Source organism: Nicotiana tabacum, chromosome 23, assembly GCF_000715075.1.
Source record: "Nicotiana tabacum cultivar K326 chromosome 23, ASM71507v2, whole genome shotgun sequence".
Classification (NCBI taxonomy): domain Eukaryota; kingdom Viridiplantae; phylum Streptophyta; class Magnoliopsida; order Solanales; family Solanaceae; genus Nicotiana; species Nicotiana tabacum.
This window is the reverse complement of record NC_134102.1, coordinates 52,440,231-52,467,624: the sequence shown is the minus strand read 5'-3', so window position 1 is coordinate 52,467,624 and position 27,394 is coordinate 52,440,231. Positions and strand designations below refer to the sequence as shown.

Sequence of the window (27,394 nt, the reverse complement as noted above, 5' to 3'; positions counted from 1 at the left end):
TTAGACACTAATTTTCGCATAGGGGTCTTATGGCACTTGCTGATATCGAGGGAGTATAAGTACGCTTTAAATAAGCAATTCTTTCACATCAACTCTCTGCTCCTTGTTCGAATAAGTAATGGATAATTTTTCTCCAAATTATCACCCTCATGTTTAACTCAATTGAGCTAACTCCTATCACCAGTGTCCACACTACTCAATTGCAATTTTACTACCTCTACCGTATTTGAGTCCCTTAAAAAGAAAATTTGTCTGCTTTAGAGTCATCAGGCTGAGTCAGGAAGAACTGCAAGCAAAATGAAGAACTTTAACATGCTTAAACAATTATTATTCAATAATCTTACATTTTAGATTACAGTTGAAATGTTGGATATTTTATTTTGTGGACTAACATTATTTAAGGTAAAAATACAGTAATAATTTTTTTCTCCATTTTAGGCAAGACATAATTTCTAGTTTGGTATACTTGATTTAATCGATAAACCGACCGATAACCGGCCAATAATCGCTATCCGATACTAAATTAATCGATCGATTGGCTAGCGAATTAGTATATTTAAAAATCGATAACCGTTAAACGTAAATACCCACTGATGTGCTAGATAATCAGCCCTACAGTCAGGCCCGCAATCTCATTTAATTTGTTACAAAGAAGACATAACCGACTTTGAATAGAGCTCCTTGATATATCTTTAAAAAGTGTATCAACCAAAAGTTAATCTGTATTGTGTATCTTTTTTTAAAATTTTAGTTTCATAAAATTTATATCTTTTAACTAATTCAGCTAGTCATACTCCAGGAACCGTTTAACGGTTGCGGAATTACAATTCCAACTGCAGTGTTCAAAGGTCAATCATAACTAATGATGTTTAACCGTTGAGGGATTACAGTTCAAATCATAAATAATGAGTTTTTGATCTGTGCTAAATAGTTGAATTTGTTGTATTTATAATAGTGAAATTGAATGAGGAACTCATCGCCAGGAAATGTTCTCGGGTTTGTAGGAGCGGTGACTGCTCTTGACCTCGTTTTATACCCTCTTCCTTTTATCATTGTTGTTAAGTAGTAGTAATAGAGTATTTTATTTTGTGGGGTGTGGAGTTGCTTGGGGTTGGTTATTCTTCTGGTCCATCTTAATTTTTGGTGTGAGGGGGTAGGTGGGTTTATTCTTCTGGTCCGTGTCTATTTTCAATTCAAAGTCCGTTTCCGCTTTTTCAATTTCATTTCATTTCTTTTCTCTGTCCGGACAATAAATCCAGTTCTTTTTTCTTTTCCTACAATTTTCTCTCTCCTCTGATCTTTTTTTTTTCTTTCTCTCTCTCCATTTCTCCAACAGAAGCTGGGGAGCGACGGCTCGGAATCTCCGCCTGTAGCTCGCCGGAAACTTCATAATTCCGATCGGAGCAGTTGGAATAATGAATGTTTAGCTGTGGATAAAAGGGAGAAGAAAACTGTATTAAATATAATTTTGCAGAGGAGAGAGGATTTACAGGTGGTTAACGTGCAATGTAGGAAAAAAGAACAGGAGAGAGAAACAAACAGAGAGAGAAAGGCATCGAAGCTTTGGAGGTTTCTGCACGGCACGGATACCTAGATCTCTTCTTCAATTTCCCCCTTCCTCCCCTTGCCTTGTGCCGTAATTTATTCCTATTTTCATCTCTTCTCTCTTCTTCAAAATCCTTATAGCCCTCCCTCACCTTCCCCTTTCCTATAAATATCTCTTTCCTCTTCTTTCTCTCTCTCATGATTTTGCTCTCTGATTCTGTGTCCCCAGGTGCGTGCTTTTTCGTTTTTTGCTCAATTATGGCTCCAATTTCTGTTTTTATCCTTTGATCTACTCCCTCACCTTCAAATATGGCTTCTTTTAATGTGCTTCCACCTGTTGTACTGTTCGATCGGCCTTGATTTTTTCTGTTTGCTTTTGAGTTTGGGCTTAATATTAACTACCCTTCTTCTTGATCTGCTTAACTTGATTTATTCTTTTCTTTGTTTTTTTTACTACCTTTTTCGTCATGCTCAGCATTTCATGTCTTAGTATGGAATAAATACAAATTACGCCGCTCTAAACTTCCAAAACAAAAGCCTTATTCTCCGCGAATGATTAAAAACCTTGTCTTTTTCTCTTTTAAAGTCTAATTCCGTCTTGAGTTGTTAAATGCTTCTCGCTGAAAATTCATTTAACCACGAATGATCCAGTTCCACCCCCTCAATTTGGCAACCTAATAATTAAGCTGAAGCTACTTACTGTTCCATAATTACAGTTTTTTAATCTTCAACTGAAACTTGGATAATAACATAATTGAAGTATGTGTACATGTCATATCTGAAGATGTGAGAAGTTGCTTACTTGGCTTTCCCGTAATGTACCTGGATGTTGCCATTTTGTGCTCAATTCAGTGTAAAGATTGAATCTTTGTGATTTCTCATTGCAAAAATACTTTAGTTTCTCATTGCAGAAATACTTTAAAAGAGGATCTTATTCAAGCTTTATACAAGGCGGAGATACTTTCTTTGATTAGATAGTTCCTTCTGAGTCCAAATTGCGTGATGCCATCTCAAATGAGGGAGCGACAGGGTTTATCGCCATCATCATACTTCTCCGAGGACTTATGTTTTCATGATGAGGTTTAAATTGTTCATACATTACACTTTTATTTCTTTCATGATCTGTTTATCTACTTCGAATGTTACAAAAGTCTTTAGGACGACCTTACCCCTCTCTTGGATAAGGCATCAAATAGATAAAGGAGGGAAGGAATACTATTTTGCTCGTTCTTTTCCTCGTAACTGATACCTTCCTCTTCTGAATCTTGCAGAGGCAAGTCGGATTTTGGAAGACAAACAGCCTGCAGAATTACCATGGTCAGTAGTAATCCAAATAGCCCTTTGTATGTTCCTTTTATATCAGGAGTTTGCTAGTGTTAGCGTTGTTTTATCAAAAACGCATTGATGAGTCTGCCTGCATTATGTTCAATGTGACTAGTACAAGTGGGGTCTGGTGAGGGTGGGGTGTACGCAGACTTTACCCTCACCTTGTGTGAGGTAGAGAGGCTGTTTCCAAACTGATTGTCATGGGTCAATTAGTTTAAAGAATTTCCATTTTCCTTTCTTTTCCTCTTTTCCTGATTCTCAGGGTTACAGTGCAGCTGCTGTAAATTGGTCTCATTTTTTGCTGCTGCAAATCTCTTCTTTTTAAACAGATCAGGAAAAAAAGTTATGTTTAAATCATCTTCAAATGTCTCAAGATTGGTATCTCTATTGATTTTTGAAAACTTATTCTGTTGAAAGGTGGTGCCAGAAATGGTAATCAGGCTGTGTAAATCTTACCAAATTGTTGTTTTGAATCTAGCTCTAAATTAACGTGCTTTAGCCTTTCGGATCTCCAAAATATGTGTATCCTTTCAGAATACAAACAAATGCATGTCCCCCCCTCCCTACTGTGGAAAAAAAAGAAAAAGAAAAAAGAAAGAAGTTCCTGTTACCAATGCGTGCAATGACAAAGCTTATGCTATTATTTCTGTCATATTTATGCATGGATCCATCCATGTATGTTCTTTATACAAGATACCAGAACTAGGGTGGGTAATACACTTTTCATTTCCAAGTGAAAAGGGTTGTGATCCAGATGGAGAGTTTTGATAACCTCTCTTTTCAATTATGCTTACACATTTTCATGCAGGTATTAAAGGTGATGATGCTTTACAAAGAGCTGCTGTCCGTTCATCACCCCTTGAGACTCATATTTCATTGGGCTCTCCGATGGCAAAGAATTTTGAACATCATGGTTCTTATCTAAAACAAGACAAAAAGGTTAACAGCATCATAGAAAAACATGCTTTTGGAGTGGAAAGAGCATCTCACTCTTTACCTAGAGCTCTTGATCATAACCTGGGTGTAAGATCTATTCTCAGCGCTGACCTGACATCTTTTCCAGCTGAAGGTGACAGAATTAGCGTAATGGGTGGTCAATATGAGAATGGTCTCTTCTCGAGCTCATTATCAGAATTATTCAGTAGAAAATGTATGTCTTACTTTTTTTCTGTCCTATTACTGCCTTGACATATTACATTGTTTCCAAGTGTTGCCACTATTTTGGCAAATTTTTGCCCCATTGATGCTTTAAGTGGCTGTCAAAAACAGTACTTCACTGCTTCTCCTGTGATGCTGTTGTAGGTGGATAACTTATTTATCCAATCCGTCCTTATCTATTTTTTTTAGTTTTATTTTCTTCGGCTTTTCTGTCAAAGGTAGAGGAGTTGATGTTGGGATTTTGTCATGCAGTGCGATTGCCGACCAATAATTCTCCACATGGTCATTCTGTTGGTGCAGCTGACTCACACTATGAAGAAGAACCTTTTGAGTCCCTTAAAGAACTTGAGGCCCACGCTATTGGAAATCTTCTCCCTGATGATGATGACTTGCTTGCTGGAGTAACTGATGGGCTTGACTATGTTGGCCAACCCAATGCTGGTGATGACATTGAAGATCTTGATCTTTTCAGTAGTGTTGGAGGGATGGATCTAGGAGAAGATAGTTCCTCTCCAGGACAACGAAATTCTGAATTTGCTGGAAATTATACTCTGCAGGGTGGCTCTAGTGCTGCAATTCGTGGCAAGCACCCTTCCGGGGAAAATCCATCTAGAACACTATTTGTAAGAAATATAAACAGCAGTGTTGAAGATTCTGAATTACAAACTCTTTTTGAGGTGAGAGTGGTCTATCATTGGGTCTACATTTTCCAGAAACTTTTCTCTATCCTCTTAAAAGAGAAAATTAAAAGCAGAACAGAAGTTGTATGTTTTGATTGGTGATGATTGCTGTGTTTGATTCTTATGAACAGCAATATGGAGATATTCACATGCTATATACAGCATGCAAGCATCGCGGTTTTGTTATGATCTCGTATTATGATATTCGAGCATCACAGCATGCCATGAAAGCTCTTCAGAACAAACCGCTGAGACACAGGAAGCTAGACATACATTTCTCTATTCCCAAGGTATGTATGCTTCATCTTTCTTGGTCCTTCCCATTTGTATATCTAACTGTTTGCCTGTTTCAGAGATTACTGGCCCTACAAATGTTTTACATTTGTTTATCTCCCGTATGCGAGCCAATATACCAAAAAGATCATCCATTGGCAGTATTTGCCAGCTAGATTTGTTTTCTGCATCTCATGTTTCTTAGTCAACAAGCAACAATTATCAATCCTCCTTTTCTGATCATTTTTGATAGGACAATCCATCTGAAAAAGATGTCAACCAAGGCACTCTCCTGGTTTTCGACCTTGATTCCTCTGTTTCAAATGATGAACTCCGTCAAATATTTGGTGTATATGGCGAGATTAAGGAGGTAAGCTAGGCTACTAGCTCTTTGTATTCAATTGTTTTGTCTGGGAATTGCTGATTTTTGTCTTCTTTTTTTTGCCCCTTATCTTGTAAAAGATCCGTGAGACTCCGCATAGAAGCCATCACAAATTTATAGAGTTTTATGATATTAGAGCTGCAGAAGCTGCTCTTCGTGCATTAAACAGGAGTGACATTGCAGGGAAGCGGATAAAAGTTGAAGCAAGCCATCCTGGTGGTACTAGACGGTGCGAATCTTTAACATTTCGCTTTCCTTAGCTCTTCTTGGAAACCCTCCTCCATTCCCCTTTCTTCCAAAAATCGCGGGGGGGGGGGGGGGGGGGGGGGAGTGTTCTTGTAGAACGCGATAATTATATTTTATAGCTGAACTAGACCAATTATCCATATTCTATGGGCTTCACAAATTTGAATTCTTTGCCAATTTTGGACTGTTATTTGTCTTTTAACTGAATCACACTATTATTTGAGCCTCTGTTTTGAATACAGCAGGTTGTTGCAACAGTTTCCTTCTGAGCTGGAGCAAGATGAACCTGGTCTATATTTGCAGCAGAATAGTCCTAGCATCTTAGCAACTGGATTTTCTGGTATTATTACTCTTCATTCTTTGCATTATTGTTCTTGCAGAAAAATTATATGTTCACTTTACTTGGTTAAAAATTTTCAGGGGCACTTCCACACGGAGGACATTCGTCGAGTATGGAAAATGGATCAATTCTGGGAAGACAAACAGCCAGTGGTTCTGCCATTAATTCCTATCTGGATAATGCATTTGACTGTGGATTATCATTCAGTGTTCCTAACAGCTTGTTGAGGTTGGAATCTAAGGGCAACCAAGCCAATGTTGGTGAAACTGGCCACCTGCAGAGCCGAATCAATTTTGAGTTTAGCAGCACATCAGGTCTCCATCCTCATTCACTTCCAGAGTATCATGATGGTTTATCTCATGGAGCTTCCTCCATTTCTCCGGGCAGCATTTCTGCAACTATGAATATCAGGCCAGTAGAATCAGAAAACCGAAAGTTTTCCAGAGTTGGCTCTAATGGGCATTCGGTTGAACTAAGTGAAGGTAAGAAGTTCCGTATCACGGGTCTTCTTTCTCTGCAAGGATGAATATTGTACTGACCGCAATAGTTAGGTTGTAATCCTGAAAAAGATGGAAGCGATTTGCTTCCATCCTAGCCAGTTCTCTGATATGTTCCTTTTTCATTTTTATGTGAATCTCTAATATCTAAATGGAACTGAGAGTGTAACTGTACCTGTAAGGGTATAACTCCCATTACCCCTCCCCCAACCTTATAGAACAGGGGCCAATAAAATAGAAACAACTGTCATCCAAATTTTCTGATATTCTGTGTGCTATTTCTGTTCATTTCAGGTTTTACTCCAAATGGAAATGTAAATTGTCCTTCTCCTGGGCACCAGTACATCTGGAGTAAATCACATCAACCTCAGCCTCAAGGCATGATGTGGCCAAACTCACCAACATTTGTAGGTGGAGTCTGTGCTACTCGCCCTCAACAACTGCATTCTGTTCCAAGGGCTCCCGCCCATATGCTGAATGCACTTGTACCAATAAACAACCATCATGTGGGTTCAGCACCCTCTGTTAATCCCTCCCTCTCTCTCTGGGATAGAAGGCATGCCTATGCAGGAGAATCTCCTGATGCATCTGGTTTTCACCCAGGTTCTCTGGGCAGTATGAGGATTTCTGGAAATTCACCACATCATTTGGAGTTTATTCCTCATAACGTTTTCCCTCGCACTGGTGGTAGCTGTATAGACTTGTCAATGTCTTCCAGTAATGTTGGATTGCATTCCCATCATCAGAGGAGTTTGATGTTTCCCGGTAGAGGTCAAATAATTCCTATGATCAATTCATTTGATTCTCCAAATGAAAGGATGAGGAGTCGTCGGAATGAAGGCAGTTCGAATCAGACTGACAACAAGAAGCAGTTTGAACTGGACGTTGATCGGATTGCACGAGGGGAAGATAAAAGAACGACCCTAATGATAAAGAACATTCCTAACAAGTACGACACTGTCTTATTATTAATTGATATTTAAGTTTATACCTGAATTCCTTCTATTCGCTAATATGGAAACATGCTGCTTAAGATGTTGAGGGATTACTAATCCATTAGTTTCTTCACTAGTTTGAGATGATGTTTATTGAGTTTACTCTTAAAAACTAACTTGACCGGATATATACATGATAGTAAAAGCTGTTTGATGTTGAGGGATTACTTATCTTGCTTAATGCCTTGAAATATTTCTGAAATTTTCTCAAATATCTCCTAGTTGTAACTTATCAAAAAGATTTTCTAGTTGCAATTTGTAGACCATTGATATTAATACCAATGCATCTGGTCACCATACCATATTTATTATTATATTTTTGTTGCAAATTTTCATTGCTTGTATACCTGCATGGGATGAATAAAAAGAACATTAAGGTTTCAAGTTATGATCAGTGTCATCTTTTGAGTATAAAGATTGTCTATCTGTTCTCATAGCAAGAAACTTCTTCAGCTATTGGATAGTATTTTTTGTATTTTTGTGTTCTCAAAATTTGCGATGGTGTGCCATCAGCCATGTTCTAACTTCTCCTGGTGGGTTTTTAGGTACACTTCAAAAATGCTTTTGGTTGCAATTGATGAACGTCACAGAGGAATGTATGATTTCATCTATCTACCAATTGATTTCAAGGCAAGCGCTTTTCCCATGCTGAAAGCTTTCTTGTGTTCTGTATCTTGTTTCTATTCTGTATAACTTCGGTTTGTTTTGTTGCAGAACAAGTGCAATGTAGGTTACGCTTTTATCAACATGACTGATCCTTCCCTTATTGTTCCATTTTATCATGTATGTGGTTCTTGTACCCTGAGCAAATTAGTTCAATTCAATTAAAGGGTTACTTCCAATTGTTGTTGCTTCTTTTACGGTAAAACATGAGTATTTATTTGGCAGGCATTCAATGGAAAGAAATGGGAAAAGTTCAATAGTGAGAAGGTGGCATCACTTGCATATGCTCGTATCCAGGGAAAAGCTGCACTCATTGCTCACTTCCAGAATTCTAGCCTCATGAATGAAGATAAGCGGTGCCGCCCAATCCTCTTCCACACTGATGGCCCTAATGCTGGTGATCAGGTATGAGCACAACTCTATCAAAAGCGGCCATTGCTTTTATAGTTTCATTTGTTTCTGGTGACTTGCCTAATGATTAAGGGTGTGTTTGGTATGATAGGAATGTTATTTTCTGTCACTATCAAACACATTTTAACTTTGGCAACTATTTTAATGTGCTATTAAGGAAAAACATAAGTGAGGGAAGTCATGTTATCTCTTCTGAAAAAAAAAAATATTTACTTAAGAAAATATTTCTGGTATTTGGCTGTGAGAAAATAACTCATTTTCCAGAATACATTTTGGGAAAGCATTTTCCGTCATACCAAACGCACCCTAAGCTTTTGCCAATTTGTGGTTGGAGCATCAGTTTGATATTGCCTTAGTGCTTGGTTTCACTTTGAAGTTGTGTGATCTGTGTCTGAGGAAAATTAAAAGGTGCTTGAGGTCTCACTTTCCTTGTTTTGCAGGTGCCCTTTCCCATGGGTGTAAACATCAGGCCAAGAACCAGCAAAAATCGGGCTGGCACCAGTGAAGAAAGTTACCAAGAAAGTCAGACAAGTTTGTCAATCAGCAAGGATTTCGTAAATGAAGAGTCATCTTCAGGTTCTGTCAAGGAATCAAATTGAGCAAGCTGCTGCAATTTTGTTGGTACTAACCTATAGGATTTTGAGATTGGAAACGGATCCACCCATTTTTTTTATTAATGTACATTAGGGTGGTCAGTGGAAAGGCAGAAAAAGAAGAGCAAACTTCTATTTTTCTGAATTTTGGATAGATTCCTAAATACTCATGAAAATTGTGCATTACCCATTTGCCTAAGGGATTATTGTAATACTGAGGCATTCGGGAAGGAGTAATCAGCGGAACATCAAAATTTTGGAAGATTGGGAGGCCTACTAATTTATGATTAAATACACGAGTTTCAATGGACGATAAAACATTAGCGGCACAACAACAGAGGGTTCTATTGTCTCTCTCTTGGCATTTCACTATTGTTTCCCCTGTTTCTTGGAAGCATTCCAAGAAGTCAGCATTATTAAGAAATTTTTCGTTATGAAGAAAGAATTGATATGTTGTGCCATTGTTGCCGTGCAGTTTAACTTTTTGTTTTCTTTTATTCTAAAATAATTTGCTTGGTGGATGTGGGTTACTTTCTTTTTGTTTGGATCTGCTAATTCTGCTGTTGGATGTTTTCTCCTACAATAACAACTATGCAAGTAAAAGTGCAAGTATCAAGTTGGGATCGGCGATATGAATCCTCATTCCTTTCATTTAACTCAACTTCTATTATCATAATTACCAAAATTAAATAAAAGTGCAAGTAAGAAATATATATGTGTATGTATGTACACAAAGTTTAAAACCTATTCCCAACCAGTAGGTATTACCTATATGGATTTTTCTCTTCCATTGTGCCCTATCTTCAGTGAAGTCTATTGATTCCAATGATTTGTAAGTTTTTTGAGACAAATTTCTTTCATGTAATTTTAGGTCTTAACCCGTCCCCCTTTTAGTACCTCCCTCGCCACAGTTTCGCACATTTGGACCGGTGCATCTGCAGGTCGACGCAGGACATGATCAAACCATCTCAAGCGACATTCTCTCATTTTATACTCAATGTGTGCTACTTGCACCTTTTGGCAAATATGATCATTTTTAATCTTATCTAATCTAGTGTGACTACGTATCCATTTTAACATTCGCTTTTTGGCAACACTCATCTTGTGAATATATTGTACTTTAGCCGCCTAACATTCACTACCATATAACATAGTCGGTCTTATAGCTGTTCTATAGAACTTACATTTCACCTTGGTAGGCATCCTTCTATCACATAACACCTCGGTAGCACTTCTCCATGTCAACCATCCAGTTTTAATCCTATAAGTAACATCTTCATCTATCATTCTATTATTTTGAAACGAGCCAAGGTATCTAAATTGTAGTTATTTAAGGTCGAGTAGTAGAGGAGGTGGAGTAGTAGACGGGGAGGCCCATAGTTCTAACAAAAAGGGCTAAAACTATCCCTATATACACACAACATTATTTCTAGGCTTAAAATTACCCACCCCACTAACGGCATAGTATGTGGGGTCCTCTTTTAATGCGTTGGAAACATATGATTGGGCCACGTGGCTATTCGTTTTAGTCATTACATTTGGGTATAATATACCTGTCCTAATTATTTGACCCCTCCAAATTATACACATGTCAACTGCTAATTGGATTATTTATACTGAAGTAGTTTTTTCTCTAATATTTTCTTTTTCATTTTAGAATTTCTTATTCTTTTTCCTTTTTCTTATCTTCTTTTTCTCGTTGTTATTCTTTTCTTCCTCTTCTTTTTCTCTTTGTTCTTGTCAACAACAACAACAACAACATACCCAGTATTATTTCACATCGTGGGGTCTGGGGAGGGTAGTGTGTACCCAGATCTTATCCCTACCTTGTGAGGATAGAGATGCTGTTTCCAATAGACTCTCGGCTCAGGAAAGTATAAGCCACATTAATGGAAATATAAATAAGAAGGGACAGTACCAAAAAGCCATATTAAAGTAGAATAAAAACAACAACATAATAAGGTGATCAACAATGAAAGAAAATAACGGTTAGTCATAAAAACCTACTACCAACAGAAAGCGAGACTGCGTGCCAATATTACTATTATGAACACCCTAGACTACCTACTCTACTAACCTAATCCTCGACCTCCATACCTTCCTATCAAGGGTCATGTCCTCGGTCAGCTGAAGCTGCGCCATGTCTTGCTTAATCACCTCTCCCCACCTCTTCTTTGGCCTACCTCTACCTCTCCATAGGCCCTCAAATATCAACCTTTCACACCTCCTCACTGGGGCGTCTGTGCTCCTCCTCCTCACATGACCAAACTACCTAAGCCGCATTTCCCGCATCTTGTTCTCAATAGGGGCCATACCCACCTTGTCGCGAATAACCTCATTTCTGATCATATTTAACCTGGTATACCCGCACATCCATTTCAACATCCTCATATCTGCTACCTTCATCTTATGGACATGAGCGATCTTGAATGGCCAGCACTCAGCCCCATACAACATCGTTGGTCTGACCACAACTCTGTAGAACTTACCTTTAAGTTTCGGTGGCACCTTCTTGTCACACAAAACATCGGAAGTGAGTCTCCATTTCATCTATCCCGCCCCAATACAATGTGTGACATCTTCATCAATCTACCCATCCCTCTAAATAATAGACCCAAGGTACTTAAAACTTCCTCTCCTAGGGATGACCTGCGAGTCCAGCCTCACCTCCCCTTCCCCTCCTTGAGTCTCGCCACTAAACTTACACTCCAAGTATTCTGTCTTGGTCCTGCTCAACTTGAAACCTTTAGACTCCAGGGTCTGCCTTTATACCTCTAATTGCGCGTTTACACCATCTCGCGTCTCTTCAATCAATACAATATCATCTGCAAATAGCATGAACCACGGCACCTCCCTTTGGATGTGGCGCTGTCACGACACAAAATCTAACCATGGTCGTGATGGCACCTATCGTGTTACAAGGCAAGCCTACTTCCCAAAATATTACTACTAAACCGATTATAAGAATTTAATAAAATATTTCAATATTTAAATTTTTCATAAACTAAATCAACTCTAAATGTAATATAGAAAAATACGAAAACGAGCCCCAAATATCGGGGTGTCACTAAGTCATGAGCATCTAAAACTATGAACTAAGATATATAAACTGTCTAACTGTCCAAAAGAAGAAATCACAAAAGGAGTAACAAGGTCCTACGGACGCTAACAGCTACCTTGCAGTCTCCAAAGATAGCCGGCCTGAACTCAACGATCGCCGCCTTCTAACTCACCTGGATCTGCACATAAAGTGCAGGGTGTAGTATGAGTACAACCGACTTAGTAATAACAGAAATAACTAAGGAACTGAGCAGTAGTGACGAGCTAAGTAAAACAGTCCAATTATTTATTTTTACAATTAAGTACAAACAGGAGTAGACAGGTAATTTTATAAATCAGCAAGACTACAAGGAAAATTAAAAGGTAAATGCAGCAACAACACAAATAAATACAACCTCACAGCAGTGTCACTCCATCACTCATCACTTGCACTCAACACTCAACACTCAAAACACTCAACACTCTGTGCTCACTGGGGGTGTGTACAGACTCCGGAGGGGCTCCCAAAGCCCAAACGCTAAGCACGGATAACTCACGTGCCATCATATCAATACCTGGATCCACACGGTCAACTCACGTGCTACACGGACAACTCACACGCTATGGTATCAATACCTGGACCCGTACGGTCAACTCACGTGCTACGCGAATAACTCACGCGCTATAATATTAATATCCTCACAACCAGGCCCTTGGCCTCACTCAATCATGTACCTCACTAGCCTCACCATCATCAATAAATAAGGGAACACAACCTACATCAAGTATCACAACATATTAGCAAATAATAGAGACTGAGGTAAACATGTACAATAATTTCTATGACTGAGTACAAATAATATGAGCATGAATAAAGCCTAAACATGATCTCTAACATGAAGGCAGACAAGTTCAACAACAAGTAACTACGTAAACACAGATGATGGCCATGAGGCCTCATGGGACGGACCAAGTTTTAATCCCTCGAGGTATAAACCCACACGTCCATCACCTAGCGTGGGTATCACCTCCAAACAGTCACACGATATCAAATTCTCTGGGTTTATACCCTCAAAGCCAGAGTTAAAACTGTTACTTACCTTAACAGCGTAAAATCCTACTCCGGGATACCCTCGTCTCTGGACTCGGTCTCCAAAAGCTCCGAATCTAACCAAAAATCAAAATACTACTATCAACATAGTCTAAAGAATCGAATTTCACAATAAAAAGTACATAAATATGCCAAAAATCCGAAATCGGCCAAAACCTAGCCCCTGGGCCCACATCTCAAAATCAGTCAAAAATGATAGAATAATAAACCTCGTCCTCTCCTGAGTCTAACCATATAAAATTCATCAAAATCAGACTCCGTTTGGTCCCTCAAATCCTCACTTAAACTCTCCAAAACTCAAATCCTAACTCCCTCAATTTCACTTTGAAATTATCAATCAAATCCCAAAAACGAAGATGGATTCATAAAATATAACCAAAACTGAGTCGAGAACACTTACCTCAATCCTTGTGGTAAACAGTGCCCCCAAAATCGCACAAATCCGAGCTCCCCAACTCAAAATATGACCGAATGAAAATACCCTCGTTTTATATATTTTTCTGCCAGTTATTCTGTCTCGTTTCTTATGCCAAACGATCCCGAAACTAACTTTTTATGCCTCCAATGGATTTCTTGTGAAATTCTAGTCAATATAGGCTTTTGAATCACTCAATTTGACCTTATTATGAAGGAGATATATTGGTTTCAATATTTGCAAATAGTGTAGATTTTTAAATACGTCGTCAGTGGCAATTGCGTAATTAATCAGAAAAAAATCTGGCAACCTAATTCTTAGTACAATGACCATAAAATCCTCATACGATGTCCAAATTCGACGATTCTTTTTGCTACGGATCCGTAATTACGATATGGATCTAGTGCTTCAATCAAAAAAAAAGAAATCGGAGCTCATTTATTCAATATGATATCATTTATGCTTGAAGAAACGACGTCGAAACATAAGAAAAACGAGCGCAACACAACCCAAACCTATCCGAAACTTACCCGAGGCCCTCGGGACCTCAACCAATAATTCCAACAAGTCATATATCACTACCCGAACTTAGTTGAACCTTCGGAACATCCAAAACAACACCAAAATACCAAATCAACCTCGGATTCAAGCTTAAGAACTTCTAAACTTCCAACTTTCGCAAATTCAAGCCTAATTCTACCACGGACCTCCAAATTATATTTCGGACACACTCCTAAGTCTAAAATTACCCAAAGTTTGTTTATTCATAAGTCAACTTCCGGTTGACTTTTCTAACTTAGCTTTCTAACTAAGGGACTAAGTGTTCATTTCACTCCAAAACTACTCCGGACCCAAACCTACCAACTCGATGCAACTCAACACAGCTGAACAACACATAAAGAAGCAGAAATGGGGAAACATGGCTATAACTCTCGGAACGACTGGCCGAGTCGTTACATCCTCCCCCTCTTAAATAAACGTTCGTCCTCGAACGTGCCAAGAGTTGTTCTCAAAACCATCAAGAACTCTCTCCGAACCCCAATGGCACAAAACAAATCTGTCAGGACTGAATCCTTCTAACTCAACCAAGCTACGCAGACCACCAAAAACACAAGGACATTGCCATAAAACACCTGTAGAACTCATTACCTAATACACACCCCAAGAACTAATCATACCCATTACCATACCGATCCAACCTACTACCAAGATATCCTATCTATCCGAGTTTCTTTCTGAATTACCTTCAAATTGATACTTTGCCCCGCCATAACACCACAATCCTCAACCCAGACTCACCACACGAGACCCAAGCATAAAACCACACCGCCTTAAGGCTCATAAGCCGCTGAATACTCTCTTAAATATCCCCAAAATTATCACAAGCACGCGCTCAAACAATCAACACCTCAATGCTCAAGCTATAGTCAAACCCCAGCCTCGAGTCCTATAGACTGGCCCAACATCAACACACAGAAAACACATCTCGTACCTCATCCAGGGAATCACAAGTCGTCGAGGCACAACTGATACTGAGCGCTCATGTGCACATACGAATACGTGGAAGGAATTCAAAGAGTTACACTTCAAGCTGAATCAATACCGCACGAAAAGAATTCAAGAATGTGAAGTTTTTCTAAAGGTTCTGCAGCCTCTCGAAGATAAGTACAGACGTCTCCGTACCGATCCTCAAGACTCTACTAAACCCGCTCATGACTCGTGAGACCTATGTAACCTAGGCTCTGATACCAACTTGTCATGACCCAAAATCTAACCATGGTCGTGATGGCGCCTATCGTGTTACAAGGCAAGTCTACGTCCCAAAATGTTACTACTAAGCCGATTATAAGAATTTAATAAAACATTTCAACATTTAAATTTTTCATAAACTAAATCAACTCTAAATGTAATATAGAAAAATACGAAAACAAGCCCCAAACATCAGGGTGTCACTAAGTCATGAGCATCTAAAACTATGAACTAAGATATATAAACTGTCTAATTGTCCAAAAGAAGAAATGACAAAAGGAGTAACAAGGTCCTGCGGATGCTAACAGCTACCTTGCAGTCTCCAAAGATAGCCGGCCTGAACTCAACGATCGCCGCCTTCTAACTCACCTAGATCTACACATAAAGTGCAGGGTGTAGTATGAGTACAACCGACTCAGTAGTAACAAAAATAACTAAGGAACTGAGCAGTAGTGGCGAGCTAAGTAAAACAGTCCAATTATTTATTTTTACAATTAAGTACAAATAGGAGTAGACAGGTAATTTTATAAATCAGTAAGACTACAAGGAAAATTAAAAGGTAAATGCAGCAACAACACAAATAAATACAACCTCACAGCAGTGTCACTCCATCACTCATCACTCGCACTCAGCACTCAACACTCAAAACACTCAACACTCTGTGCTCACTGGGGTGCGTACAGACTCCGGAGGGGCTCCCAAAGCCCAAGTGCTAAGCACGGACAACTCACGTGCCATCATATCAATACTTGGATCCGCACGGTCAACTCACATGCTTCATGGACAACTCATGCGCTATGGTATCAATACATGGACCCGAACGGTCAACTCACGTGGTACGTGGATAACTCACGCGCTATGGTATTAATATCCTCACAACCAGGCCCTTGGTCTCACTCAATCATGTACCTCACTAGCCTCACCATCATCAACAAATATGGGAACACAACCCACATCAAGTATCACAACATATTAGCAAATAATAGAGACTGAGGTAAACATGTACAATAATTTCTATGACTGAGTACAAATAATGTGAGCATGAATAAACCCTAAGCATGATCTCTAACATGAAGGAAGACAAGTTCAACAACAAGTAACTACGTAAACACAGATGATGGCCATGAGGCCTCACGGGACGGACCAAGTCTCAATACCTCAAGGTATATACCCACACGCCCATCACCTAGCGTGGGTATCACCTCCAAACAGTCACACAATATCAAATTCTCCGGGTTTATACCTTCAAAGCCAGAGTTAAAATAATTACTTACCTTAACAGCGTAAAATCCTACTCCGGGATGCCCTCGTCTCTGGATTCGGTCTCCAAAATCTCTGAATCTAACCAAAAATTAGAATACTACTATCAACATAGTCTAAAGAATCGAATTCCACAATAAAAACTACATAAATATGCCAAAATTCCGAAATCGGCCAAAACCTGGCCCCCGGGCCCACGTCTCGAAATCAGTAAAAAATGGCAGGATTATAAACCTCGTCCTCTCTCGATTTTAACCATATAAAATTCATCAAAATATGACTCCGTTTAGTCTCTCAAATCCTCACTTAAACTCTCCAAAACTCAAATCCTAACTCCCTCAATTTCACTTTGAAATCATCAATCAAATCCCAAAAACGAAGATGGATTCATGAAATATAATGAAAACTGAGTGGAGAACACTTATCCCAATCCATATGGTGAAATGCGCCCCCAAAATCGCCCAAATTCGAACTCCCCAACTCAAAATATGACCGAATGAACAAATCCTCATTTTATATATTTTTCTGCCAGTAATTCTGCCTCATTTCTCATGACAAACGATCCCGAAACTCACTTTTTATGCCTCCAATAGATTCCTTGTGAAATTCTAGTCAATTTAGGCTTTTGAATCACTCAATTTGACCTTATAATTAAGGAGATATGTTGGTTTCAAAATTTGCAAATAGTGCAAGTTTTTAAATACGCCGTCAGTAGCAATTTCGTAATTAATCTGAAAAATCTGGCAACCTAATTCTTAGTAAAATGACCATAAAATCCTCATACGATGTCCAAATTCGATGATTCTTTTTTCTATGGGTCCGTAATTACGATACGGATCTAATGCTTCAACAAAAAAAAGAAATTGGAGCTTATTTGTTCAATATGATATCATTTATGCTTGAAGAAACGACGTCGAAACATAAGAAAAACGAGCGCAACACAACCCAAACCTATCCGAAACTCACCCGAGGCCCACAGAACCTCAATTAATAATTCCAACAAGTCATATATCACTACCCGAACTTAGTCGAACCTTCAGAACACCCAAAACACCAAATCAACCTCGGATTCAAGCCTAAGAATTTCTAAACTTCAAACTTTCGCCAATTCAAGCCTAATTCTATCACAGACCTCCAAATTACATTCCGAACACACTCCTAAGTCTAAAATCACCCAAAGTTTGTTTATTCATAAGTCAACTTCTGGTTGAATTTTCTAACTTAGATTTCTAACTAAGGGACTAAGTGTTCATTTCACTCCAAAACTACTCCGGACCCAAACCTACCAACTCGATGCAACTCAACACAGCTGAACAACACATAAAGAAGCAGAAATGGGGAAATAGGACTATAACTCTCGGAACGACTGGACGAGTCGTTACATCCTACCCCTCTTAAATAAACGTTCGTCCTCGAACGTGCCAAGAGTTGTTCTCAAAACCATCAAGAACTCTCTCCGAACCCCAATGGCACAAAACAAATCTGTCAGGACTGAATCCTTCTAACTCAACCAAGCTACGCAGACCACCAAAAACACAAGGACATTGCCATAAAACACCTGTAGAACTCATTACCTAATACACACCCCAAGAACTAATCATACCCATTACCATACCGATCCAACCTACTACCAAGATATCCTATCTATCCGAGTTTCTTTCTGAATTACCTTCAAATTGATACTTTGCCCCGCCATAACACCACAATCCTCAACCCAGACTCACCACACGAGACCCAAGCATAAAACCACACCGCCCTAAGGCTCATAAGCCGCTGAATACTCTCTTAAATATCCCCAAAATTATCACAAGCACGCGCTCACACAATCAACACCTCAGTGCTCAAGCTATAGTCAAACCCTGGTCTCGAGTCCTTCAGACTGGCCCAACATCAACACACAAAAATCACATCTCGCACCTCATCCAAGGAATCACAAGCCGTCGAGGCACAACTGATACTGAGCGCTCATGTGCACATACGAATACGTGGAAGGAATTCAAAGAGTTACACTTCAAGCTGAATCAATGCCGCACGAAAAGAATTCAAGAATGTGAAGATTTCCTAAAGGTTCTTCAGCCTCTCGAAGATAAGTACAGACGTCTCCGTACCGATCCGCAAGACTCTACTAAACCCGTTCATGACTCGTGAGACCTATGTAACCTAGGCTACGATACCAACTTGTCACGACCCAAAATCTAACCTTGGTCGTGATGGCGCCTATCGTGTTACAAGGCAAGCCTACTTTCCAAAATATTACTACTAAACCGATTATAAGAATTTAATAAAATATTTTAACATTTAAATTTTTCATAAGCTAAATCAACTCTAAATGTAATATAGAAAAATACGGAAACGAGCCCTAAACATCAAGGTGTCACTAAGTCATGAGCATCTTAAACTATGAACTAAGATATATAAACTGTCTAACTGTCCAAAAGAAGAAATGACAAAAGGAGTAACAAGGTCCTGCGGACGATAACAGCTACCTTGCAGTCTCCAAAGATAGCCGGCCTGAACTCAACGATCGCCGCCTTCTAACTCACCTGGATCTGCACATAAAGTACAGGGTGTAGTATGAGTACAACCGACTCAGTAGTAACAGAAATAACTAAGGAACTGAGCAGTAGTGACGAGCTAAGTAAAATAGTCCAATTATTTATTTTCACAATTAAGTACAGACAGGTAATTTTATAAATCAGTAAGACTATAAGGAAAATTAGCAGGTAAATGCAGCAACAGCAAAAATAAGTACAACCTCACAGCAGTGTCACTCCATCACTCATCACTCGCACTCAGCACTCAACACTCAAAACACTCAACACTCTGCGCTCACTGGGGGTGTGTACAGACTCCGGAGGCGCTCCCAAAGCCCAAGCGCTAAGCATTGAACCTTTTTGACTTGAAACGATGTTTGGTATGCCATTGAGCTTAATTGATGATTTTATTGAAGGATGTTCATAGTTTTTAAATTTCTTGAGGACAAGCAATAGTTTAAGTTTGGGAGTTTGATAAGTTGGTATTTTACCCACTTATCTATTCTTGATACTTAGGATTTTGTATGATTTTGTTGAGAAACTAAGGCATTTATTGAGGTTTATTGGCATATTTCAGGTATCAAGTGATTTAGAAGTGATGGTGAAGAAACCAAGTGAAAACGAGTCAAAAAGAAGCTAAAATGGACAAAGGAAATCTGCCCAGTGAATGCGAAGAAGAAACTGGGCGGAAAAACTAGGCAGTTTTGGAATTTTACTATTTTGACCCCAAACCATTTAATACACGACCTAGCTCATTTATCTGGGAATCATATCATATCTTGGAAGATCTTTGGCTTATTTTCAGTCCAGATACTAGAGAGAACAAGTTTTGAGAGCTAGGGTTCTTGCACACACACTTGGGTCTTGAAGATTTGAAGCTTTTGGTTGAAAATTTCTTACTCCTTTATGCTCATTTCTTCATTTCCTTGCTTTGTATTGTATATCTAAGTGTGTAGTATTTATTTACAACACTTGAATCTTGCTTATGGAAATACTCATATTTAAAGTGTGGATTAAATACCTTGTTGTGCTTATGTATTGAACGATTTTTATTTATTATGAAGCGAGTTGTAGTTTCTTTAATTATTCTTGTTCTTGAATGTTTCCAAAGGGATTAGCTAACCCTAGGACTCACCTATTTACTTTGGATTAATTTTGGGAAAAATAGTTCGGGGTTGGAAAAGATTAATTAACAAGAACTTGAGGCGTTAACCCTCACTTTATAGATTCTACCTAAGGATAGGAATGGAATACTTGTAGCCATATTCTGGTGTGCTTAATCTCTTAATTATTTTAGGGATAATTCAATTGTAAAGTATTGTTAGTCTTCGAGAGAAGCTAATATAGAATTATTATCCGTGGCTAATAAATAATAAACTCATTCATATTTATAAAATTGTGAAATATATTGGATCGTTACTTCAGTGTAAATCCCGATGCACCCATGCTTGTAGCCATTGATCATTTTACTTGCTTTCTAATTTATTTTATATTTTTGCATTTAGCTATAATATTTTCTTAACCACCATTCTAAGTGTTTGGCATTGCATAATAAGTGATAATTCTCTTACATTCCTAATCGCCTATATATTGTTCTCTGTGGGATTCGACCCCGACTCATAGTTGAGTAAATTATATTGCATGCGACCGTGTCCATTTACTTTTTAGTAGTGGATTTGGACGTCATCAAAATTTGCATCGTTGCCGGGGAATAATTTGGCGTAATTTAGGTTGTTTGAGAAATAAGCGTAAGTGCTTTGGTCCAAACTTGTGAATATTTGTGTAATTATCTTTCTTATCTTGGTCTATTTTTTCTTGTTTGTTTCTTGTTTATTTTCTTAGTTTTGAAAATAAAATAAAATAATAAAGTATAATGAAAATTGATCGGATGGTAGTTGTTCATACTTTGATGACCCTTGTCCTTATTGTGGAGGACCACACTCGTGGCAAAATTATTTAAATTCTCCCGGGGGTGGATTGTGCGCACAATCTCAAACCCACAAGTGGAGTATTTGTGATAAGTGTGGTCGTCAAAATGGTCATTGTGATGATTGTGCTTATTTGTCCTTCCCTTCCCCAAGCCCCTGCTATGATGATTCTACTTTCTATGATGAAAATTATAGGGATATGGAAGTGGAAGAAATTGAGCATGGTCAAAATAGAGAGTTTAAGCTCATGTTAGAATGCCTACTTGAAGGAGGAAACAAAGAGCAAAATGCCTTGGAGGAGCTTTTGGAGAATAGTCTCCAAAATAACTTGGCGCTTGAAAAGTTAAACTTACAAATGGGAGAAATGCTTGAAGCTTTAGAGGTCCAAAAAGCCTCAGAAGTGAATGATAGTCAAGAACCTTCCTTAGATGTGGAAGCCGAAAATCCTTCCTTGGCACTTGATGGAACAAGAAGGCAAAATGACATTCCTCACATGAAAGCCAAGAAGTGCAAAATGATGAAATTAATGCTTGGCTTGATCATCTATTTACCACCCCCCATCGCTCGTGGTCACAAACTTGATTCCAAGTTAGGTGCCCAATTCATATCATCCAAGTGGCAAGAAAAGTGGTAAAGTTGATCCGCGTCATGCCACGACGTTAAATGCGGCGCTTGGTGGGAGGCAACCCATCGTTTTCAAAATTTTTGGTCATTTTTAAAATTTTCTTTTTTAGAATAGCTTAGTATATTGTGTTTGACTAATATACCAAGTTTTACATTTTTTGGAGTTGTTTTGAGCAAGTGGCATGGTCCGGGCAGTCCAAACCAGTAGCTGCTGGAAAATTACAGAAACAGGTCTTCGCGTTCGCGACAGAACCTCAAGTTCGCGGCCAGTGGCATTTTCTAATTCTTCGCGTTCGCGTGCTTTCACTCGCGTTTGTGACTGTTGGCCAGGATTACTCTTCGCGTAGGCGACCATGCCCTCGTGAACGCGTAGGGTCAGGTAAGTTTTAAAATTGTTAAACACTGGAAACGAACAATTTATCCTTTTGTTCCCTTTTGGCTCAAGAACACCTCTCACTACTCCTTCACCATAATCTTCAAGTCCATAATCTTCAAGCTCATTTGCAAGGTATGTAATTTCCTCTCTTGTCTCTTAACTCTTTCTTCTCTTTCTTAGTGTAAAACAATAGAAGAACAACCATGGCTGTTTGGTCCTTAGGGTTCAAATTTTTAGTATTAAAATGTCAAATTAGTGTGTGAAATTGGTTGTGCTTGCTGGGTGAGGTTGGTTAAGTATGTGTGTGTGATTGTTAGTTTAAATTTTTGGGCAAGATGTGTGCTGAAGTTGATTGAAAAAACGAGAAGGAAAAGAGGGCACACACACTATTTGACGAAATGCCTGAATGAAAAATAGGCCTGTGCGAAGAAGATTACCTTTGCGAACACATGGTCTGCTCGCGAACGCGAAGGCCAAATTCTGGGCAAATTATTTTTTGACCTTCGCGAACGTGAAGGTCTAATTCTGGGCAAAAATATTTTGCTCTTCGCGAACGCAGTTGTTCTCTCGCGAACGTGAAGAGCAATCATTGGCAGTTCTTAAATTGGCGAAAAACAGTAACTTTGCACAGCTCTGCCCGGGACATTTTTCGCCCATTTCTTCAGCCTAAATACTTTCTAATACATTATTTTAAGTGTCTATATGAGCTTTTAACATTGTTGGTCTATTTTGTAGGTACTTTGGGCATAAAATGGATCCGGTACACAATGAAATTGAGCAAGAACATGTCCTTGAAGCTGAACAAGAGGAACCCTTTGATCATGACCGGTTTCTATCTGCAGCATGTGAGCGAAAATATAATGAACTCTTGTCAAAGACCATCGTCCGGGAAAGAGGCATAAATATGGAAAAGGTTGAAGCTAAAATTCCGGGCTTCTACACAAGATTGGTAGAAATCAAGTGGATTTGTTTTGCCGAGCAACCAAATAATGCCAATTATACAGTAGTTTTGGAATTTTATGCAAACACCTTGAGGATCGACTTCCAAGGTACCTTAGTTACTACTGTGCGGGGGTGTGCAAGTCCATTTCAGCCCTGAGGTAATCAACGGAATTTATGGCCTTCCCAATGCCGATAATGAGGTTTATAGAGACAGAGCTAAAGCAGGAGGAAACCGGTGGTTAGTGGACAAATTACATGATGGGGTGACCCCAAAGTGGATGACAGTGCACAAGGGAGTTGATTCTCATGATTTCACGGCCGAGGCAAAGACATGGTCTCTATTATCTGTGCAAGAGTCTTGCCTTCTACAAATGACACTGATGTGACACCAGAGAGGGCACTGATAATTGCTGTCATGGATGAGCTACCTGTGAACGTGGGGGAGCACATTGTTAGAGAAATCGAGGAAGCCACCCATGGGAGGTCCAAGAGCCTATTCTTCCCATCCTTGATCACTCGACTATGCTATGATGCTGGGGTGTTGAAACACCCAGATGATGTTGAGAAAGGTCCGGAAAAGCCGATGATCCATCCTTTACTGAAAAGGGGACCCAGTGACAAGCAGATAAAAAGGAGAATTGATGTGGCATCCTCTTTATTTGGGCAGTTCTCTGAGGCCACCACCGATCCCGTTGGATCCTTTGCACCTGCACCAGGGTCATTTAACCCCATGGGACCACTCCAGTCCAGCCCTCACACTATGCGTCACTTATCCAGTCAGATACACGGAGTAGATGCACACATTAGGAAGCTCATAGCTGGCCTTCCTACTGGCCCACATGGGGCTAGCACATCTACTGGCACTGCTACCCCACTATCCCTGGATGGCGTGGTCAAAGAGAAAAAAGCAATAACTGGTAAGATGGAGGCCATGAACAAGAGGTTGGAAAATATGAGCCACCGACAAGGGAAGATTGAGAAGCGGCAGAGAAAGTTCAAAGAGCATGAGAAAAAGAAAAGCAAATTCTTGTCCAAAATGATGCACAAGCTGAGTTCATTTTGTGGCTCACATGAGTCAGAGGACAACGATGATGAGGATTTGGAACTAAAATTTCCCACCACCTCTAGCTCCGAGTGATGCAGTTTCAGGGAGCACCTCCTTCATTTTATCTTGTTTTGTTTTGTTGCATTGAGGATAGTGCAACACTATAGGTTGGGGGTGACTCATTTACATGTGATTATGTAGTGGGAGCATGATTATTTTTCTTTTTTGTGATAACTTATGTAGATTGGTTGACGTAGTAGTTTATTAGTGATAGTTTGAAGTTTAATTCTAACATGTTAGCATTAATTTTTCTTGTTAGTTTTTATTTTCATAGTAGTATTAATGAAATTCCTTGTTTTTTATTTATACTGCGGTTCTTTTCCAAGGAATTTATTTGTGTTGAACCGGGTGACTTTTCCCTATGATGCGTGACAACTTTCTTAAGGGATTAGTCTTGTTTAGTTTTTTTTATTCTACTTTTTTATTATTTTTTTAGTTAGTTTAGTAGCTAGTAGTGAATAAATTAGTTTTTTTTTTGGGGGGGGGGGGTGATCTTGTGTCCATAAACCAACATGTGGCTTGCTTGGTGCCAACATGATTTAAACCTTGGTATATGAATTCTTGAGTTTTGAAAAAGAAAATGATTGAAGTAAAGATTATTGTCATGACTTTTAGACTCAATTTTTGGCTCTTTGATTCACTAAATAGTTTCTTAGGCTATATGTGACTTCCTTGAGATTCATTGGTTTCAATTGGATTTTGGATTTGTATTCCACTTGAGTTTTCATGTGCCATGTGTGGTGAGATTTATTGTGAAGTTCTTTTGCATCATTTGTAGTCTAGAACTTGTCCGGAATGTGCTTCAAGGCGAAATCTTAGACTAACTTGGTTGGAAAAATGATGTTGGGCCTTCATTGGACCGCTATTGTGCCTAATCTTCCTACCCTTGCATATTTTACTTAGTCAACCCCTTTTGAGACTTTAAACCTTTTCTTTGGCAACCATGTTACAAACTATCGTTCTTTATTGATTTTCTTTTGGCACCCTACCTCTTAAAGTACTTCTAAGTATGAACATAGGCTAAAAGCCTAAGTTTGGGGGTGAAGGTTGGAAAAGTTGTGATGTGAAAGTCGCTTAAAAGGTGAAAGGTGATATAAAAAAAAAAGAAAAAAAAAGTGAATAAATGGAAGACTAGGTGATATATAAAAAAAAATAAAAATCGAAGAAAGGGTGGAAAAGTTCTTGAAGGAAGTGTACTTTGATTGTTGAAAAATTGTAGTGCTTAGGGAGGTTTTGAGTCACTCTTACCAAATTATGCCATACCTTAACCAAAAGCCTAAACTACAACCCTTTTAAGTCCTAATTGATTTTGAACCAAGTTTGTCTACATTAGTAGAGAAACACATGAAGGGCAAGCCTATGGTACTACTTATGTGCATTTGAATATCTTTGTGAGAGAGAGAGAGAGTTAATTCTTTCCATTTGATATCCCATGTATGTGTTGAATTTCAATTTATGAGTTGGGGATTCTCTCTTAAAGTGTGAGGGCATATGAGATTTAAGTTGTGAATTTAATTCCATTTTCAATTGGGAGGAATGAGCGAGGGAAGATAATTGTGATAGAGAGGCTATTTTGAAGCTTTAGTGTCATGACTTGGTTGCTACTTTGATTAATATAGTGTATGAGCACTTGAATTGAAATAAAATTTGTGAGTAGTTGGTGATTCATATGCTTTGAATTAATTATTGGTACCAACCGAAACCATTAGATTGTGCTTAAGTGAACCCTTTTGACTTGCAATGATGTTTGGTATGCCATTGAGCTTGATTGGTAATTTTATTGAAGGATGTTCTTAGTTGTTGAATTGCTTGAGGACAAGCAATAGTTTAAGTTTGGGGGTTTGATAAGTTGGTATTTTACCCACTTATCTCTTCTTGATACTTAGGCTTTTGTATGATTTTGTTGAGAAACTAAGGCATTTATTGAGGTTTATTGTCATATTTCAGGTATCAAGTGATTTAGAAGTGATGGTGAGGAAACCAAGTGAAAACGAGTCAAAAAGAAGCTAAAATGGACGAAGGAGATCTGCCCAGTGAATTACCCTTCATGAACGCGAAGCATCAGGACAAGAAGCCTTCGCGAACGCAAGATGCTGTATGCGAACGCGAAGAAGGAGGAAGCTAACCTTCGCGAAAGCGAAGTATAATCGCGAACACGATGAAGTAGGAGACAAACCTTCGCGAACGCGAAGGAGATATCGCGAACGCGAAAGAAGCAGAAATCAAACCTTTGCGAACGTGAAGTATTGTTCGCGAATGCGAAGAAGAAACTGGGCAGTTATGGAATTTTACGATTTTGACCCCAAACCATTTAATACACGACCTAGCTCATTTATCTAGGAATCATATCATATCTTGGAAGATATTTGGCTTATTTTCAGTCCAGATACTAGAGAGAACAAGTTTTGGAAGCTAGGGTTCTTGCACACACACTTGGGTCTTGAAGATTTGAAGCTTTTGGTTGAGAATTTCTTATTCCTTTATGCTCATTTCTTCATTTCCTTGCTTTGTATTGTATATCTAAGTGTGTAGTATTTATTTTCAACACTTGAATCTTGTTTATGGAAATACTCATATTTAAAGTGTGGATTAAATACCTTGTTGTGCTTATGTATTGAACGATTTTTATTTATTATGAAGCGAGTTGTTGTTTCTTTAATTATTCTTGTTCTTGAATGTTTTCAAAGGGATTAGTTAACCCTAGGACTCGCCCATTTACTTCGGATTAATTTTGGGAAAAATAGTTCGGGGTTGGGAAATATTAATTAACAAGAACTTGAGGCGTTAACCCTCACTTTATAGATTCTACCCAGGGATATGAATGAACTACTTGTAGCCATATTCGGGTGTGCTTAATCTCTTAATTGTTTTAGGTATAATTCAATTAGGAAGTCTTGTTAGTCTTCGAGAGAAGCTAATATATAATTATTATCCGAGGATAGTAAATAATAAACTCATTCATATTTATAAAATTGTGAAATATATTGGAACGTTACTTGAGTGTAAATCCCGATGCACCCATGCTTTAGCCATTGATCATTTTACTTGCTTTCTAGGTTAGTTTACATTTTCGCATTTAGCTATAATATTTTCTCAACCACCATTCTAAGTGTTTGGCATTGCATAATAAGTGATAATTCTCTTACATTCCTAATCGCCTATATATTGTTCTCTGTGGGATTCGACCCCGACTCATAGTTGG

The 27,394-nt window shown here is 38.7% G+C and overlaps 1 protein-coding gene across 4 annotated transcripts; it reads left to right on the top strand.

Moving 5' to 3' along the window:
• The first annotated feature begins 956 nt into the window (after positions 1-956).
• LOC107770545 (protein MEI2-like 4) lies at positions 957-9,570 on the top strand. 4 transcript variants are annotated; one of them, XM_075245257.1, is made up of 15 exons: positions 957-1,774; positions 2,444-2,625; positions 2,817-2,862; positions 3,680-4,021; positions 4,282-4,706; positions 4,841-4,999; positions 5,236-5,352; positions 5,445-5,593; positions 5,856-5,950; positions 6,031-6,432; positions 6,742-7,396; positions 7,988-8,072; positions 8,157-8,225; positions 8,331-8,510; positions 8,957-9,570. In XM_075245257.1, exons 2-15 carry the CDS (start codon positions 2,548-2,550, stop codon positions 9,113-9,115), a joined length of 2,961 nt encoding a protein of 986 aa, XP_075101358.1. In that variant the 5' UTR covers positions 957-1,774; positions 2,444-2,547; the 3' UTR covers positions 9,116-9,570. The 4 variants fall into 4 exon arrangements, with proteins under 4 accessions (XP_075101358.1, XP_075101356.1, XP_075101357.1 ...); XM_075245255.1 differs by having other exon boundaries at positions 5,853-5,950; XM_075245256.1 differs by having other exon boundaries at positions 1,091-1,774; positions 2,457-2,625; positions 5,853-5,950.
• Positions 9,571-27,394: the final 17,824 nt, after the last annotated feature.

Bases quoted from the DNA above. Each gene is read 5' to 3' on its own strand.
- LOC107770545 (XM_075245255.1), top strand. From the start codon at position 2,548: ATGCCATCTCAAATGAGGGAGCGACAGGGTTTATCGCCATCATCATAC. The intron at 2,863-3,679 runs GTCAGTAGTAAT...ATTTTCATGCAG, and splicing joins CAGCCTGCAGAATTACCATG to GTATTAAAGGTGATGATGCT. The intron at 6,433-6,741 runs GTAAGAAGTTCC...TGTTCATTTCAG, and splicing joins TTCGGTTGAACTAAGTGAAG to GTTTTACTCCAAATGGAAAT.